Genomic DNA, 19,841 nt, shown 5'->3' on the forward strand with positions numbered 1-19,841 from the left:
TTAGGTTATTAGGGTGAGTGTCAGGTCCTCGGGATGGCAGAGTGCGGCCTGGAAGGAGGACTTTTTTTGGCTATGCTTGGTCTTGGGCCTTCCCAGATGGCTCAGTGGTCAAGAATCTGCCTGTCAATGCAGGAGACCTGAGTTTGATCTCTGGATCTGGAAGATCCCCTGGAGGAGAAAATGGCAACCCACTCCAGTATTCTTGCCTGGAAAATTCCATGGACAGAGGAGCCTGGCAGGCTGCACTCCATGGTGTTGCAAAGAGTCAGAAATGACTGAGCACACATACACACATGCTAGGTCTTGGTTGAGGTCTGTGGGCTCTTCATTGCAGCACACAAACTTTTCTAGTTGTGGTGAGGGCTTCCCTAGTTGTGGCATGTGGGCTTAGTTGCCCTGAGGTGTGTAGGGTCTTAGTTTTCCAACCAGGGATCCCAGTCCCCTGCACTGGAAGGCAGATTCTTATCTGTTCCACCAGGAAAGTCCCCCTGAGAACTTGAAGCTGAACCCCAGTGCCATTCTTGGATGGTCTTTCTCCAGACTTACATATCAGAGATGTGAACTTCTGTCTTGTTTAAGCTTTTGTTACTTTGGTTCTCTTGCTCACAGTCCAAACCTAATTCTAAGTGATAGAGGAGGGATCCACATCATTTAAGTTTTTACTGGTACTGTGAAGAAACTGGATTTTATTCTAAATGCCATGGAGAGCCATTGACCTTTTAAGCAGAAGAGTTAGTGTGACCCAATTTGTATCTTACAAGATTTTATAAGATATAATGGAGAAAGAGTTGTAGGAACCAAGAGTGGAAAAGGGGAAAAAGTTTGCTGGAAATGATGCTCCTCATGGGGAAGTTAGCAATATCTAGCAAAATTATGTGTGATTTACCCTTTGGCTAGCAATCCCGCTTGTGGGATTCTGTCCCCAAAATTCACTAGCAAAAATACAAATTGAAGTGGAAATGAGGCTATTTACTACAACGGTATATGTGATAGCAAGACTGAAAAAAAAAATCCAAATGCTCATCAGAGAGGGATTGATTGAATAAAATTATGATATGTCTGCATAGTGAATTACTACTATGTAGTTATAAAAGGGTTTGAGGAAGATAGCTAATATTGCCATGGAGTTATCTCTAGGATATAGTTATGTGAAAGAACAAGATGAAGACAGAGTGTATAGTATGCTTTTATGGAAGGAATGGGGTGGGGAATATGAATATGTGTGTGTATTTCCTTCCATTTTCAGAAACAATGGAAGGATAAACCAAAAACTAGTAAAAGTGATTGCTAGTGGGATGAGGGGAACCAACTGGGTAGAGAGGGGACAGGAATAAATTTAGAAGTTTTCTGAATATTCCTTGTTTATAGTTTGGAACCATCTAAGTATTTTATATAATTACAAAACAAAATTAGATCAAAATGAAAAAAATCCTTAAAACTTGAAACCAAACCTAACTATGTGATGTTTAGGCCATAAACATACAAAGAATTAGTTTAGTCTCTGAATCCTTGTATTTTGACTATACATTGTGAGTGGGCTATATCCGAGGAAAAGATTCCTAGCAAAGGAATCTTAAATTGCATTCAGTTACCTTATTAGTAATATCAGTATTGTTATACCAATATTCACAGGTGGCTCAGTAAAGAATCCGCCTGCAATGCAGGTGACATGTGTTCAGTCCCTGGGTTGGGAAGATCCCCTGGAGAAGGAAATGGCAACCCTCTCCAGTATCCTTGCCCAGAAAATCCCATGGATGGAGGAGCCTGGTAGGCTACAATCCATGGGGTGACACAGTTGGACATAACTTAGCAACTAAACAACAACATTGTTATTTTATCACTGTTCATAATAAAATATATGTAATTATAACAGTGTTAGAAACCAAGATTTTCGGTGTATGAGTGTATAATTTAACAGAATTATAAGATCCAGTTTAGTAGAAACTCCATAATGTTAAATTTGAATCGGAAATAACAGAACTCATTTATTTTTGTTTTTTTTTTATATAATTTTATTTTTTATTTTTTATTTTTCCATTTATTTTTAGTAGTTGGAGTCTAATTACTTTACACTATTGTAGTGGTTTTTGCCATACACTGACATGAATCAGCCATGGATTTACATGTGTTCCCCATCCCGATCCCCTCTCCCTCCCCATCCCATCCCTCTGGGTCATGCCAGTGCACCAGCCTCGAGCACTTGTCTCATGCATCCAACCTGGCCTGATGATCTGTTTCACACTTGATAATATCTATGTTTTGATGCTGTTCTCTCAGATCATCCCACCCTCGTCTTCTCCCATAGAGTCCAAAAAATATAGAACGCTTCATGAATTTGCGTGTCATCCTTGCGCAGGGACCATGCTAATCTTCTCTGTATTGTTCCAATTTTAGTATATGTGCTGCCGAAGCGAGCACAGAACTCATTTATTTTTGAAGTGGAGAAGTTTTAAATTTTGATGAATCCCAGTTTGTCAATTTTTTTTCCTTTTGTGTTTTGTGCTTTAGGTGTGGTATCTAAGAAAGCATTGCTTAGTTCAAGGTCCCAAAGATTTATTCCTATGTTTTCTTATATGAACTTTATAACTTTGGCTCTTAAATTTAGATTTATAATACCTTTTGAATTTTTATGTATGGTGTGCAGTAAGCATTCAAATTAATCATTTTGCATATGAATATTCATTTGTTCCAGTACCATTTACTGAAAAGACTATTGTTTTCCTATTGAATTGTCTGTTACCTTTCTTAAAAATCAATTGGCCATAAACGTTTGGGTTTATTTCTGGACTCTCACACTTATTTCATTGATCTAAATAATCCCTATGCCAGTACCACACTGTCTTGATCACTGTAGCTTTGTAGTCTGTTGAAATCAAGAAGGTGAGTCTTCTAGCTTTGTCCTTTTTCCAAGATTGTGTCGGTTCTTGTTTTTTTACATTGTCATAAGAATTTTAGGATCACCTGGTCAATCATTGTAAAAAAGCTGGGATTTTGATAGTAATAGCTTTGAATCTGTAGATTAATTTGAACAGCATTGCCATCATAATGGTACTAAGTTTTCTAACCTATGAGCATGTGCTACCTTTCCATTCATTTAAACCTTTCAAGATTTTTTTTTCCCAAGATTTTATTCTACAGTGTTTTATCATTTTCAGTGTCCAAGTATTGCACTTTTTTGTTAAATTTATTTCTAAATTGTTTCTTTGTGCTATTGAGAATGGAATTGTTTTCTTAACTTCAATTTTGAATTGTTTGTTGCTAATGTGTAGAAATGTAATTGATTTAGTGTCTTGTTCTTGTATCCTGTGATCTTGCTGAACTTGTTTATTCTAGTAGTTTTTTCAGTGAATTTCCTCAGATTTTCTATATATGAGTATGTCTTTTGTGAATAATGACAGTTTTACTTCTTAATTTCAATCTGGATGCTTTTTAGTTCTTTTTCTTGCCAAATTGCTGTGGATAGAATTGCCAGTTCAATGGCAAATAGAAGTGATGAGAATGTACAGTCTTATCTTTTTTAAAATTTACTTTTGGCTGCACTGGGTCTTTGTTGCCGTGCGGGGGCTTCGCTCTAGTTGTGTGCAGGCTGCTCACTGCGGTGGAGGCCCGGGTTGCGGAGCACAGGCTCTGGGCTGCAGGTTTTAGTAGTTGCAGCTTAAGGGCTCTCGAGTGCGGGCTTAGTAGTTGTGGTGCATGAGCTTAGCTGCTCTATAAACCTGAGCCTGTGTCACCTGCATTGGCAAGTGGATTCTCAACCCGTGTCCCACCAGGGCAGTCCACAGTCTTATCTTGTACCTGATCTTAGTGAGAAAGCGTATTTCACCGTTACATATGATGTTAGCTGTATGTTTCTCTCTTTTTCTTTTTTCTATTTTTTTAATTTAAGTGAATAGCTGTATTTGACCAGTGGACATTGCATCTTTTTTTAATACATATTTTTTAATTGGAGGAAAATTGCTTTACAGTGTTGTGTTATTTTCTGCCACACAACAATGCAAATCAGTCATAATTATACATATATACCCTCCCTCTTGAACCTCCCTCCTTTCGCCCTATTCTCACCCCTCTAGGTCATAGCAGAGTGCCTGGCTGCGCTCCCTGTGTTCTATAGGAACTTCTCATCTACCTGTTTTACACATGATAGTGTATATACGTTGATACTACTTTCTCCATTCATCCCACTGTGTCCACAAGTCCATTCTCTACATCTGCATCTCCACTTCTCCCCTGTAAATAAGTTCATCAATACCATTTTTCTAGATTCCATATACATGTATTAATGTATGATACCTGTTTTCCTCTTTCTGACTTCACTCTATATAACAGGCTGTAGGTTCAGCCACCTCACTAAAACTGACTCAAAATTCATTATTTTTTATGCTGAGTAAATAGTCCACTGATACATGTACCATATCTTCTTTATCTGTTCATTTGTAGATGGACATCTGTGTTGACTTCTAGGTTTTTCATAGATCCCCTTTATCAGGTTAAAGAAGTTCTTTTCTATTCCTACTTTGTTTCAGGGTTGTTTTTTTTTTTCTTTTTGGCCTTGCTGCATGGCTTGTGGGATCTTAGTTCCCCAACCAGGGATTGAATCCATTCCTTCAGCAATGAAAACTTGGAGTCTTAGCCACTGTACCACCAGGGAATTCCCCCTGAAGGTTTTTTTTTTTAGTTTATGAATGGATGTTGGATCTTGTCAGATTATTTTTCTACATCTATTGAGATGATTCATGACTTATTATTTTTTTAACTTAAAACCACACCTTTCACTTCTGGTTTTCATTTCTGCATGTAAGGATCTTGAAAGTTGCCATTCTGTCCTAACTAGTCATTAGATCAACAGATGGAAAGATGAACTATTTTTGGATCTGTTAGACGTGGGAGGACAGAACAAACAGCTGCCCCAACTTTGGGGAGACAGACAGGCCAATACAGGGAGTCATGGCTTGCAGGAGCAGCAACTATGATCAGAAACCAGTGTGGATCCAGTGCTTGGGTCAGAACACCCGAATTATAATGGAGCTGCTGGAGCCTCCGTGTGGAAAAACCTCAGAAAAACTCCGGGGGGACTTGGTCACAGGGGAGCCCTCACAGTATTGTGAGATTTACCTCCAGGAGCTCAACCAGATTTCCACAGTAAATATCAGAGGAAAATTCTCTTACATTTCTGGTAGAGAGGAGGGAAAAAGAACATTCTGAAATACATCAGAGCGCTTGGTTTTTCTTAACAAAGTCTGCCCTCAGGGGAGATGAGTTATGCAGAGCCCAACTGACCTGGGGAAAGGGAAATATCTAACACTAGCACACTCTCGCCATTTTCTCCCACCTCAGGGGGGAGAAAAAACTGAGAGACTTGTGTGAAGTTCCCAGTCCATAAGCATAGGCTCACTACAAGGCTGAGATCTAAGCACAGGACTAGAGCACTTCCCTCCTCCCAGTACCTCACTACCACATTACTAAAAGCCCTTTTATATTAATAGCCATTTCTTTTACCTGGTTCATCATGTCTGGCTATCAAGAAAAAAATTACAAGGCATACCAAAAGGCAAAAATGAAAATCATAAAAAACAAACAGCAATTTGAAGGAACAGACATGGTAGACGTTAGGATTATCAGACAGTTTAAAACAATCATGATTAACATGTTAAGGGATCCAGTGGATAAAGTATTTCCATTGCAAGAGCAGATGGGAAGTGTAAGCTGAGAAATGGAAATCCTAAGAACCAAGAAACAATGCTAAAAATAGAGAAGATTGTAACAGAAATGAAGAATGCCTTTGGTGAGTTTATTAGTAGATGACACAGCTGAGGAAAGAATCTCTGAGCTGAAGAATATATCAGTAGAATCCTTGAAAAGCAAAGAGAACAAAGATTGAAGAAACAAACCAACCAACATCCAAGGTCCATGGGACAGTTGTTAAAGTCTAACATGCAGTTGACTAAACAGTATGGGTTTGAACTACATTGGTTCGCTTATACACAGATTTTTTTCAGCAGTAAATACTGTAGTACTACATGATACAAGGTTGGTTGAATCTGCAGATGGGGAACGTCTGATACAGAGGAACCACAGATTTGGAGGAATTGTGTATATGCAGAGCCAACTGTAAGTTGACCAATTTTCAACTGTGCAGAGGATTGGTGTCCCTAACCCACTGTGTTGTTCAAGGGTCAACTGTTAACATACAATGAGAATACCAGGAGACAGAAAGAAGAAATACTGGAAACAATAATGGCTAAGGATTTCCTCAAATTAATGCCAGACACCAAACCACAGATAGAGGAAGCTCAGAGGACACCAAACAGGATTAAGAAACAAGTAAAAAACAGCACAACTGTATTGAGGCATATAATATTCAAACTACAGAAAAATCAAAGATAAAATCCTGAAAGAAGCTAAAGAGAAAGAAACACCTTGCCTATAGAGGAACAAGATAAGAATTACATCTGACTTCTCAGAAACCGTGCAAACAAGAAGACTGTGGAGTGTTTGAAGAAAAAAACCACCAGCCTAGAATTCTGTGAAATTATCTTCAAAAGTGGAGGAGATGCAAATATTTTTCTGGACAAATAAAAGTTGAAATTTGTCATCAGTAGAACTTCCTTGCAAGAAATGTTAAAAGAAATTCTTCAGAGAGAAGGAAAATAATATAGATTAAAAACTTGGATTTGTGTAAAGTAAGAAAGAGCATCAAAGAAGGAATAAGTGAAGGCAAAATAGTTTATTTTACTTATTTCTGAATTGATATGACAGTGTGTTCAAAATAATAATGCAACAATATATTTGTGTCTATGTAATATATGTAATATAAATGTGTTATATATATATGCATATATACATATAAACATTTATGGAGGTCTATATACCAGTGGGTGACAGCAATGATACAAGGCTGATAGTGGGCTCTTTAGATATTGCATATGTCCTGATTCATGCAATAGAATGCTTATGAAGTATTTATAAATATTTAGATATTTTTATAGAGAAATATAGGTTTGACTACTTCTTTTACAATGGAGGATACACACATATACGTAGAATAGAGACTACAGAGACTAAAGAAGAATTTCCAAAAATGATTGAGCAAAGAAACAGAAGTGCAATTTAACCAGATGAGCAAATTGAGGGACAGGAAAAAAAGAAAACTCCAAGGTATAATTGTAGACATAAATAAAATGGTAATTAGGGAAATTTTAATATGGACTGGGTATTAGGGATGTTAAGGAATTGTTAATTTTATCAGATGTGATAGTAGTATTGTAAGTAGACCTTACCTGCTAAATATTCAAGTGTGAGTGAAATAATATGATGCCTGGAATTTGCTTTAAAATTCTCCAGTGGTGGTGGGAGAAGTGAGAGTGGGAGGGAATAGGTAAAACACAATCAGCAAAGCATTAATTTTGAAGCTGAATGGTGGGTACATGGACATTCATGGATTTGTCGAACCCGAGTTGGACATGACTGAGCGATTTAACACTTTGACACTTTCACTTATATGTAGATATTTTTCGACAGTAAAGACTACTGCATTATACTGTTGAGTTTGGTTGAATCCAAGCTTATAGTAATTGTATCAGTCAGGGTTCTCCAGAGAAGTAGGACCAACAGGATTGATGTCTCTGTCTCTGTCTGTCATCTTTCTCTATTGGTTTATTATGGGCACTGGTGCATGCAGTCCTGGAGGCTGAGCAGTCCCCCAGTCTGCCTCTGCAAGCTGATGAGCCAAGAAAAGCCAGCAGTGTAAGGCAGTCCAAGTCCAAGGGCCTGAGAACTAGTAGCTCTGATGTTCAAGGGCAGGAAAAGATGGACATCCCAGCTCAAGAAGCGAGAGAGAATTCTGCCCTCTTTGGCTTTTTTGTTCAGTATGGCCTGAAATGGATTGCATGATACCCACCCATCTTTGTGAGTGTGGAAGTCTACTCAGTCTACTGAATCAAATGCTAATCTCCTAGAAACATCTTTACAGAAAACAAGAAAAAATGTTTTACCAGCTATCTGGGCATCCCTTGTCCAAGTCAAATTTGACACAAAATTAACCACCACAGTGGGTCCATACAACTGTCCTTGAAATTTCTCTTGAAAACTTGAATTTTACTATTGATGATAAATGCTGTCAGTTGTTTTCCTTGAAGTAACAGCCTCACTTTGTTCATTTTCCAGAATATGTCTACCAACACTCAAATCTGAATAACCTTGTCATCCTTTCAAAAAGAAGTGGCTTGTTAAGCTTTCAACTCGACAGTTGCACAAGATTTTTCTTGTGACAATCACTGTGTTTTGGTATCAGCAGAAATATTTCACATATCCAAAGGTTGAAATTTCTTAGATGAAATTGACTTTCTGTCTTTTAAACTGTAAGTGGATGGTGGTGAATAATTAGTAGTAGCCTTTGAATTATGCTAATGCCTCAGCATCAGTGCAAATGTCATCACAGTAAAAAAAAAAGTAAAAAACTTCCTAGAATTACTAAAGAAAAAGCTTTGACCTATGGATACTCTGAAAGAATCCTGAGGACTTCAGGGTTCACTTTGAGAATGAGTATCTAACTCAAAGTGTGAAGCTAAGCTTTTTGAAGGCAAGGACCGTACCTGTTCGGTAGGAGTCCAATGCACGTTGATCTAAATTCACACCAGAGATATCTATCCTCTTTTCCTAAGAGTTTGGAGTACCTTTAGTAAATATTCTAACTTTCTAGGATATTAATAGGTTACTGACAGTTATTGGAACACTGAATATTTGATGTTATAATATTCAAATGGTAAAGAATCCACCTAAAATGCAAGAGACCCAGGTTTGATCCCTGGGTCAGGATGATCCCTTGGAGAAGGAAAAGGCAACCCTCTCCAGTATTCTTGCCTTGAGAATCCCATGGACAGAGGAGTCTGGTGGGCTGCAGTCCATGGGGTCGCCAAGAGTTGGACATGACTGAGTGACTAACAGTTTCATTTTTTAAAATAGCATCCATCTTCTACATTTAAAAGAATGTAAGTTCCTAACCCAAAGTGACTAAATAACTTAAAAGATTACTATTGTTAAGGACCCTTGAGACAACTAAAGTTGAAGTTTTGTCATTTCTAGGACGATTTTTATGAATCACTCCCAGTACAGAGACTTCAGAGCAATTTACAGAGCCAATGTCCTAAACTACTTAAGACAACCAGCCAGTGATATTTGGGCTTACTAGGCTATTTTTGCCTCTTTCATCTTCTCTCTCTCCTGTATTTCTTTCCTTGTCCTATCCGCTCCATGTATTTCCTAAACTAATATAAAATTTAAAATGCTTTTTCCTTACTTTCACTCAAATATTGTTCAGGAAGGACCTTTTCTACTTCACAGTTGTCAAGAACTAGTCTCTGCAGTGTAGATATTTGCAGGTAAGATATTGGAGAACAAAACTGGGGAACAGTGACATCAGATATGGGAATGTGGAGAATAGTATAAAGAATGGATTTGGAATGTAAAACCATAGCTTTGACTAGACGGACATTTGTTGGCAAAGTAATGTCTCTGGTTTTTAATATGCTGTCTAGGTTGGTCATGACTTTCCTTCCAAGGAGTAAGCGTCTTTTAATTTCATGTCTGCAATCACCATCTGCAGTGATTTTTGGAGCACCCCCCTCAAATAAAGTCAGCTACTGTTTCCCCATCTATTTGCCATGAAGTGATGGAAATCACTAGGCAAGTAATATTCTATTTTACACCAGTGTCTTTTGTAGAATAAATACATTTCACTGAATAAAACTGTAGCACCTTCAGGAAGGAAAAACCCTTTAGGCTCCAACAAACACTCTGGGTGTTTATTCATGGGTCTCTACTCATGAATCACTGCCATGTGAATTGCTTTCACTGGGGACTTCCCTGCTTATGGAGAGTCTAATTCTTAGAATTTTGTTCCTGTTATCATTCCTCTTCTTTCCTTCAAAATATGAAATAGAGTCTTAGGAAATGTGATTTTTGTCTTGAAGACTGACTGTTAATGATGCAGTACCATAAGGATCTCATAAAAGTTTTTATACTTTTTCAATGTTGCATACTAGACTTAATTTTAGGTCTATTGGTATATTTAATTCCAGACCATGTTTTGGGTCTGCAGTGGCTGTGTGGCACAGAAACAGACATGGAGTAGGAGTTTGGGGAACTGATTTCAAATGTTGGTTCTATCGTTGACTATTTACTTATAGGCAGGATTTCCTTGGTTTTCAGTCTTAAAGCAGAGAAATAAATTGGTTTTGGACCAGATGATTATTAAAAGTATTTCTAGCTCAAAACTGAACGATTTTTAAGTTCCACACCAGAGAATGAGTTTAGAGGTTAGGTAATACATAACTGTTATATAAAGTATATAATAAAAATTAATAATTCCAGCTGTCAATCCCTTTATTCCTTCAGGTTGAAAGTACTTATAACTTTATATATAGAAAATATATATGATATAGAAACAGAAAAATCTAAATTAACTAGTAAAGATACAGGCATTAAAAAAGCATTAACCAGAAATTTTTATGGTAAGTACTACCTTTATTTTAAAAAGTTATACATGCTAGAAAAAAGCATAAATGATACATGTAAACAATTATTTACCAAATACTTATATTTTTCCTTGTAAAGGTGCAAATGATCTTTAAATGTAAACACAAATGTTGCCAAACATTTCTGTAGTGAGGGGAGGAAAAAAAAGATTATTCCTTTTGGTTGTGGTTAAAGTCTTATTCAAAGATTTTCCTGCAAAATACATTGGAAAAAACTGATCTATGAACACAATAACACAAAAAACTTAAACCACTGTAATATGTTATCTTTTTTTCCTTAAAAATGTTAGCTTTTTACCAGAAAGTGCAATTTGAGAGTAGTAGTAACAGTGGCTTTATAGTATGAGGATAATGATATAGTCTTTATAAAAGAACCAAGATTTTGTTAATAAAATGCCTCAAGTGACTTTACACTCATTAGCGTACTATTAGACGAACTGAAGAATTCATCCCCTTGGAGGCTATGATTACAGGTAAGCCTCAACTTCAGCAGGCCTGAGCATCAAGTGTAAATTGCATAACAGTATTCACTGCTGGGGAGAGGACATTTCTCCCTGCTGGTCCTTAGTAGCAATAAGAAATAGGAAAGTTGCTTCAGTCAGTAATGTTTTTGAGAAAAACTCTTGCAGAGTTGCACATGATTCTACCACGGGATTCTCAACACAGTATAAGAGAATCGTACACTGTTTTGTAGAGGCACTGAGCAGAGCTCTAGATCTAGCAGAAACTCAATGAAAATATTTAAAAAAAGACTTTAAACATAGCGGCAAACAAGTTTTATATGGAAAGAAACAAGATGTGAGCTTCCACTGATGAAAACTTTGGCATTTGAGTCCTGGTTTTATCGATTTAATATTCCTTTTGAATTATCCTAGTTAATGAGATGTTTCTTTTGTTTTTTAGCTTTTTCAAGTCTTCTGGTGCTTAGTGCAAGAATGATGGCTAACTAATACACTTTGTATTCCTATTATAGGAATTTGTCACTGGTAAGTCTGTAAGTAGTGGAGTCTTGTGGATGGAGTGCTTAGAACTGACAACTAGATCACATATAGCCCTCTTCCCTTACTGGTGATTTCAAACTTAGTATCTTAAAAATAAGGTTTTACTGCTTGAAAAAAAATTTTTTTTGTCTTTTTCTTTCTTTTGATGGGAGGAAAGCTAAATCCAAAAACAGAAACAAAAAACCACCCCCCAAACAAAAAAAAATCCCATGATAAATTAAAACCAAAAATAAATATTTTTCTGCACAGAACCGAAAATTATTGTGCAAAGGTGGCATCTTGCAGGTGAAGTACTTTCACTGTATTTGTATTTCCACATGTTGAGGCACCGGCAAAGAATAAGATTTGTTTAGTGTTTTCTAGAGCTGTACAAAGCTCCAAAGTCAAAGCGCTTCAGAATACAGAGGAAGATATACACGACAGTCTTCTGTGTGTTCACCATATATGGGATTCACAATGTGTCATTTTTATAACTCCTACACCACCCCCAAGCCGACGGTAATTCATCCCACCGTACAACCTGCAAAGAAAGAAACACAATCAGATTTCCAATTGAAAAAAGCACTGTTTCTTCCATAACATAAATGTTAATAAAACACATTTATTTGTCTATCACAACTAATATTTTTAGCTTTGTACGTCTCTTCCAAAGATTAGGACCTGGAACTGAGCACTGGAAAGTAGCAGAATTATTTCAGACACTGACTAAATTCTCTGACTTACAGAATACTATTTTAAGAGAAGTGCCATATACACTTTTTGCCTTATAACTTTATAACTCTACATCTAGACTGACTTAATTATTCAGAATCACATATTCTACATTTTTGTGGCTAATTTTGACCCTGGCTATAATATTTCCCCACCTACATTTTCCTTTTGCCTAAGCTTCGGGTAGTTATTTTTATCCTTTTGTTCTGTATGGACTCTTAGAAGTCTTCTCAAAGCTTTATAGAACAAAACTGGATATGATTAATAGAAAACTTTATAATCCCTCAGCAGTTGATCCTTAAGAATTTCATAATATTACTTGGTCAAATACTATAAACGTATATTAGTAATAGTTGCTGAGAAACAAGTCCTTACATAGGATCATGGTCAGAAAATGAGAAATAAATGTGGCTGTCTTCCCAAATTATCCTACTGTTTTGTTCACCTTTGTATCCTTAGGGTCTAGAACACTCAGTAAACCTTTACTTTATGAAGGAGGTTGTGAAAATGGGAGGTAGAAGCAAAGAGTGCTACAGTGTTATAAGTCTGACTTCAGTATTGTGACCACTGAGCCCTGCAGAGCATGAGAGAGATGCAGAATCCAAAGAATGTCATTCAGGTATCTGTCAAAGTGGTTTTCCCAGGGATGAAAGAACCCAGTAAACCTTTGAGTCGAATCTTATAAACTAATGAAAAAAATCTGGGTGAGTAGTTACAGGTTCACAATTAGCAATACTTAGAATGCACAGGAATGGACTTCCAAGACTGCCCCTTCTGGAATAGTGACTATAGAAGATATCAGCTTATCTTGCATGGTCATGAGAAAAATCTTTCATAACCTCTGCTGCCTCAGATTTCATGTCCAGAGTGTTATCTGTGGTTAATGTGCAACCTCAATTGCTGAGATGGTTACACAGACTTGTTTAGGCAAGTAAGTCCAACTTACTGAGAAAGAAAACTGCAAATGCTTGGAAGGTAAAACTATTTTCTTGGAAAAGCTAGCATGTAGAATAGATATTAGTATAAAGTACCTCAAACCCATACTCCTAATGTTTTATATTAAATTTGAGAATTAACTATATATTAGACCTTTTAAGTTCTTGTAGTGTTTTAAGAGACTTTGGAATATTAGCACATCTATCAGATTAGCTTTGTGAATTAAGAAAAACTGCATGACTGAGCAAAGATTTAGAGTTCAGATTTTAAGTTGAAAGGTTTAAGAGAATTTTGCTAAATTTGTAAACATTTTTGAATATTTAAAATAAATTCAAGAGTCACCTGATGATGTGAATTTGTAAGAACTACTTAAGTAGTTGGGAAGGATTTGTTACGACAACTGATGATTTAAAAGCAAAGTAAAGTTAGACCTATAAATACAGTTTAACTTAGTTAAACTCTCCTAAGATGTAGCCTCTTCTCTAAAAGTGACTGTTAAAATTTGACAGACTTTAAAATAGAATAATAACATATTTAAGTATTTTTAAAACTCAAGGGAAAATATCAGTTTTCAAGTGAAATATTTTTTTAAAAGTAACTGCAACTTATATTTCCTGGGCATAAAAACTGCAATGGCAGATTGGGAGACAAAGGTCCAGGTTCTAATTCTAACACTAACTTGCTTAGGCAGGTCATCTTACTTCTCAGTGCCTTAGTTTCCTGAGCTGAACATGGTGTGGCTAGCAGGGAGATTGTTTTTTTCTGTCTTTGCTATCTCTAATTTTAAAACTGGACAGTTACCAAAGAGAGAGATTTTGTATGATATCAGCCCCTTTAGAGCAATGAGGTCAAAATAAGCCATCGAATATGGGTAACCTGGAGTCCTTTTCAACATACTGCCAGAGGTAATTCAATGTACTGACCATCCTGATTTTGATGGTCATGGACTATTATCTCAAGCCCATGATTTTCAGGTCAGCAGTGAGGTGATTTGCAACATAGTTTAAAAGTTACCTCCATGTATTGGCATCAGGATCAAAAACTTCAATGGTCTTCAAGTACGTTGTGCCATCAAAACCTCCTACAGCCATAAGCTGTCCATTCACTACTGCCAGGCCAACCTATGGGACCAAAACACAGTGGCTGCTGAAGAAACTAGAGAATCACTATGAAAATTTAGACTGGTTTATAGATAAATCTCTTTAATTAAAGATAAGTCTTTATGGCCTTACATTCTGGTTTACTTGAACACAGAAGGAAAAAAGTAATCACAAGTTATTTAATTATGAGAACTATAAAATTATATACCCAACTAGAATATTTACACAGAGTTGAAAACATTTATTTCTTGAGTGTTAGATAAAACATTCACTGGGAGTGAGCAAGAACCTCCAAACTGCTCTCAGTTCTTTTACTATTTGCCTGTTCTGATCCAATACCTAAGTTGTCAACAAAATTCTCTTTTAAAAGGTAAGTTTAAGATAAGTTTAAAGTCCTTATTATGTCAGGACCTTCAGAAATCCATACTTGCCTGCCTTTTAACCTCACTTTCTAATGTAATCTATGTTGCATTAATATCAGATTAGTTGCTAGTCCCAGAAAATAACATACTTTTTAAATGGCTCCATACTTTTGCATGTGTTGTTCCCTGATATTTTCTTTCCCTCTTCTAGAAAATCTTACTCTTCTTTCATGGTATTTTACATGTAACTTACTCTAATAAGTCTCTTCACTGTTCCAAAAGTGTTAAGCATACTCTCCCATGTTTTCCTATAATGCACATGCTGCTATTAGAGGATTTGTCTTCTGTGTTGTTTAGTCGGTAAGTTGTGTCTGACTCTTTTGTGACCTTATGGACTGTGGTCTTCCAGGCTCCTCTCTCTTGGGATTTCCCAGCCAAGAATACTGGAGTTCGTTGCCATTTCCTTACCCAGGGGATCTTCCCAACCCAGGGATCAAACCTATGTCTCCTGCACTGCAGACAGATTCTTTACTGCTGAGCCACCAGGGAAACCCTAGTTAGCTGTAAACACTTCAATTTCCTTTACTAAATTGGGAACTCTTTGAGGATAGGAATCAAGTCATACTCATTTTTTCTTTCCCAGAACATCAGCTCAGTCACTAAACTGTGTCAGACTCTTTGTGACCCCATGGACTGCAGTACGCCAGGATTCCCTGTCCATCACCAACTCCTAGAGCTTGCTCAAACTCATGTCCATCGAGTCAGTGATGCCATCCAACCATCTCTTCTTCTGTCGTCCCCTTCTCCTCCAGCCTTCAATCCTTCTCAGCATCAGGGTCAGCTTTTACATCAGGTAGCCAAAGTATTGGAGCTTCAGTTTCAGCATCAGTCCTTTCAATGAATATTCAGATTGATTTCCTTTAGGATTAACTGGTTTGATCTCCTTGCAGTCCAAGGGACTCTCAAGAGTCTTCTCCAATGCCACAGTATCAATTCTCCAGTGCTCAGCTTTCTTTATGGCCTAACTCTGACATCCATACATGACTACTGAAAAAACCATAGCTTTGACTAGATGGACCTTTGTTGGCAAAGTAATGTCTCTGCTTTTTCATATGCTGTCTAGGTTGGTCACAGCTTTTCTTCCAAGGAGCAAGCAACTTTTAATCATGGCTGCAGTCACCATCTGCAGTGATTTTGGAGCCCAAGAAGATAAAGTCTGTCACTGTTTCCATTGTTTCCCCATCTATTTGCCATGAAGTGATGGGACCGGATGCCATGATCTTCATGTTTTGAATGTTGAGCTTTAAGCCAGCTTTTTCACTCTCCTCTTTCACCTTCTTCAAGAAGCTCTTAAGTTCCTCTTTGCTTTCTGCCATAAGGGTGATATCATCTGCATAATTCAGGTTATTGATATTTCTCCTGGAAATCTTAACTCCAGCTTGTACATCATCCAGCCCAGCATTTCTCATGATGTACTCTGCATGTAAGTTAAATAAGCATGGTGACAATATACAGCCTTGAAGTACTCCTTTCCCAAGTTTGAACCAGTCTATTGTTCCATGCCCCGTTCTAACTATTGCTTGTTGATCTGCATACAGGTTTCACAGAAGGCAGATCAGGTGGTCTGGTACTCCCATCTCTTGAAGAATTTTCCACAGTTTGTTGTGATCCACATGGTCAATGAAGCAGAAGTAGATGTTTTTCTGAGATTCTCTTGCTTTTTCTATGATTCAGCAGATCCTGGCAATTTGATCTCTGGTTCCTCTGCCTTTTCTAAGTCCAGCTTGAACATCTGGAAGCTCATGGTTCATGTTCTGTTGAAACCTAGCTTGGAGAATTCTAAGCATTACTTTACTAGTGTGTGAGGTGAGTGCAGTTAATTGTGCAGTAGTTTGAACATTCTTTGGCACTGCTTTTCTTTGGGATGGAATGAAAATTGACCTTTTCCAGTACATAGTAAGCACTTGATAAATATTGGCTAAATGAGTGGATATGTAATCAACACAATGTAGCAGTGAAAACAATAGGAACACGACAGAGAAGCTGCTGTTGACACTAATAAAGAGCCATTGACATGTGAATGCTTTGACAAACTGATGCCCACTGGTGGTGGTCTCGGATCTCTGCAAACCAGAATTCACTCCCTTTTATCAGATTATGAAATTGTTAGCTAAAGCTGGGTTATGCCACCTGTTATCCTACATTGATGGGCTCCTGATGGGATCAATGGCTTATTGGTTAAATTTCACCCTGAGTCAAATCTCCTAGGATGGATAACTTCTACACTCCACCCTGGAAGTTGCTTGTAGTCACAGGTCATTGTTCAAGGTCTAGACCACGACACAGGTCATCTATACTATAGATGGGATGGACTCAAACCAGTCTGTGTAGACTGGTGGTAGGGCCAGATGTGTTTCTGCCTGAACATTTAATTGGTATGTCAGCTACTTAGAATATCACCTAGAAACACTAGGTAGGAATATTTAGTTTCACTAGGTACAGATGAACCCACATATCTGATAGATATCAATGAACATGAGTAAAATTAGGTAACGTTGTAGATAAGACAGGGAGATGCCTTTCAAAGAAGCAACTGATTATAAGATAAAACATAAGGTGCAAATTATTACATATAGAATGGATAAACCACAAGGTCCTACTGTATAGCACAGGGAACTATATTCAGTAGTCTGGGATAAACCATCATGGAAAAAGAGTATTAAGAATATAACTATACACTTCGCTATACAGCAGAAATAAACAATGTAAATCAACTATACTTCAATAAAAATCATAAAAAGGAATTCTCTAAGTAAAGATGTGATTGGATATAAGTTATGTATCTTCTTGGGATAAGAGTAATCAAAAGAAACTAACATTTTTTTCCAGTACAAAAGTAATAGGGGTTGTTCTGCATAAAGAGTGCATCCCCTCTGTGTCCCATTGTATTATATTTTACAGATCAGACTTCTTCTGCACAGCCCTCCCTCTTTTGGTGCTTGCTTTTCAGTTTCCAGTAGCCAGGCACTTACTCCACTACGGCGGGATGTCATAGCCACCACTGGAGACCACTGGTTAGTTCTGGGGTTGTATCTCTCAGCACTGCTAAGCTCTGTAGTGTCATCTCTGCCTCCTACGGCATAGATCATATCCTGATACACTGCACAGCCTAGGTGTTTCCTCCGGGTCCCCATAGGGGCTATGGTGTGCCATCTGTTTTCCTGAGGATTATAACGCTCCACTGCGGGAAAAAGAAAAACCAGTAAGTGACTGTTCAATCATTTCCTCCCACCTCTAGTTTTCTTCATAGCTACTCTGCTTTTTGATAACATGTTTTCTTTCAATAAGCAGTCTGATTTTTGATTTTGAGAAAGACTCATCTACCTTTGGACAATACCAGTATACTCTCATCAGGGACTGATTTTTTTTAGGTATGGTGGAAAGGATAGGTGTTGGAGTCAAAGTACCTAGTTCTAAGCTAGATGACTTGTGGTGTCTCTTTGTATGTTTAAATGAGAGGACAGCTATAAAATGGTTTACAGTAATAAGTTTCTCTCTCTAGCATTTATATAATGTTAATTTATATAGCATTGCATAAATGCTATAAATTCCCAGCAACTTGTGAAATGAAAGGAGAAAGAAATACTTTGGAAATACACCAGAAGATTATGGCTGCAGAAGACCTGATGAAGAGCTATGAATGGAAAAATAATTTTCTTAATAAATTATAGGATAACATAGACTTCTTATACTTTTTGTGAGGGGACTCTCCTAAGAAAAATGTGTTGATTTGGGGGAACCAGACTGACTCTGGAAGGGACTAACCTGTGTTGAGTGGAGATGTCCCATCAGAGCCACCTACAGCGTATAAGAAACCTCCTAACACAGCCACAGCTACGCCTAGTCTTCTGGTGCTCATAGAAGCCACCCGGGTCCACTTGTTCTCCTTTGGATCATACCTGCAGTAAGAGAGACCAAAGCCTGCACGTGTGTTTTTGTTAAGTGAAGCTGTTTCCATAAGGTGTGAAATCATGCTACAGATATGCTGGATATATAGATTCGTTATGGTCCAGTGTACAGTGATTATCTAACATATCTTCCATTGTTATTAGTATTCTGACTTATGCTGGGGCTAGAAACCTTAAAACTACATTTCTCCTTTGCTAAGGTGGCTCTCTACTAGATTTTGCCAAAAGGAAAGACTAGACACTTTCTGTTTGTTTGCCAACCCTGTCAATAATGTCTCAGCAATGGCCCTTCACTCTGGCTGTCACAGTTAATTTCAGTTTCTAGACTTTTTCTGGCACTTCCAAAGCTAAGCCTGGAAGTTTTAGTCACAGCTCTGAGAGGCAGCTCCTCTGAGTTCCTGAGATAACAGTAGCAGTGCTCCAGTTACCTACCACTGTGTAACAAGCCACCCCAAGCTCAGTGACTTTACACACTAACCATATGTTTCCATGAATCAGGAATTTAGGAAGGGCTTCACAGGGAAGTCTCTTCAATAAGTGGTACTGAGAAAACTTGAACAGCTACATGTAAAAGAAGGAAATTCGAACACAACCTAACATCATACCCCAAAATAAAATGGATTAAAGACCTAAATGTAAAACCAGATACTATAAAACTCTTACAGGAAAAGAGAGGCAGAACACTCTCTGATATAAATTGCAGCAAGATCTTTTTTGATCTATCTCCTAGAGTAATGAACATAAAAACAAAAATCAACAAATGAGACCTAAACAAACTCAAAAGCTTTTGAAAAGGAAACCATAAACAAAATGAAAAGACAACCCTCAAAATGGGGGAAAATATTTGAAAATGAAGCAACTGACAAGGGATTAATCTCCAAAATATACAAACAGCTCCTGCAGCTCAATTAAAAAAAAAAAAACAACCTAATCAAAAAACGGGCAGAAGATCTAAACAGACGTTTTTCCGAAGAAGACATACAGATGGTTAAAAAGCACATGATAATATCTGTAATTATTAGAGAAGTGCAAATCAAAAGTACAATGAAGTACCACCTCACACCAGTCACAATGGCCATGATCAAAAAATCTACAAACAATAAATGCTGGAGAGGATGTGGAGGAAAGGGAACCCTCCAACACTGTTGGTTGGAATGTAAACTGGTATGGCCACTATGGAGAATAGCATGGAGGGTCCTCAGAAAACTAAAAGTAGAGCTACCTTATGATC

At 37.4% G+C, this 19,841-nt stretch overlaps 1 protein-coding gene and 1 non-coding gene across 8 annotated transcripts in view; both read right to left on the reverse strand.

The window, feature by feature from the left end:
* Nucleotides 1-2,311: 2,311 nt before the first annotated feature.
* LOC139037621 (U6 spliceosomal RNA) lies at nucleotides 2,312-2,418 on the reverse strand. The gene has a single exon (XR_011490496.1). It is a non-coding gene; the product is annotated as a U6 spliceosomal RNA (small nuclear RNA).
* An 8,082-nt stretch (nucleotides 2,419-10,500) lies between these two features.
* Nucleotides 10,501-19,841, reverse strand: part of KLHL20 (kelch like family member 20) — a 71,870-nt gene continuing 62,529 nt past the window's right edge. For all 7 annotated transcript variants that reach the window (XM_020902260.2, XM_020902261.2, XM_020902256.2 and 4 more), the window contains 4 exons: nucleotides 18,468-18,601; nucleotides 17,675-17,883; nucleotides 14,195-14,301; nucleotides 10,501-12,053 (listed from right to left, as the gene is read on the reverse strand). In XM_020902260.2, the coding sequence (XP_020757919.2) occupies nucleotides 11,969-12,053; nucleotides 14,195-14,301; nucleotides 17,675-17,883; nucleotides 18,468-18,601 (535 nt within the window). In that variant the 3' untranslated portion in view covers nucleotides 10,501-11,968. The remainder of the gene's footprint in view (nucleotides 12,054-14,194; nucleotides 14,302-17,674; nucleotides 17,884-18,467; nucleotides 18,602-19,841) is intronic.

This window comes from Odocoileus virginianus, chromosome 11, assembly GCF_023699985.2.
Source record: "Odocoileus virginianus isolate 20LAN1187 ecotype Illinois chromosome 11, Ovbor_1.2, whole genome shotgun sequence".
In the NCBI taxonomy this organism is placed as follows: Eukaryota; Metazoa; Chordata; class Mammalia; order Artiodactyla; family Cervidae; genus Odocoileus; species Odocoileus virginianus.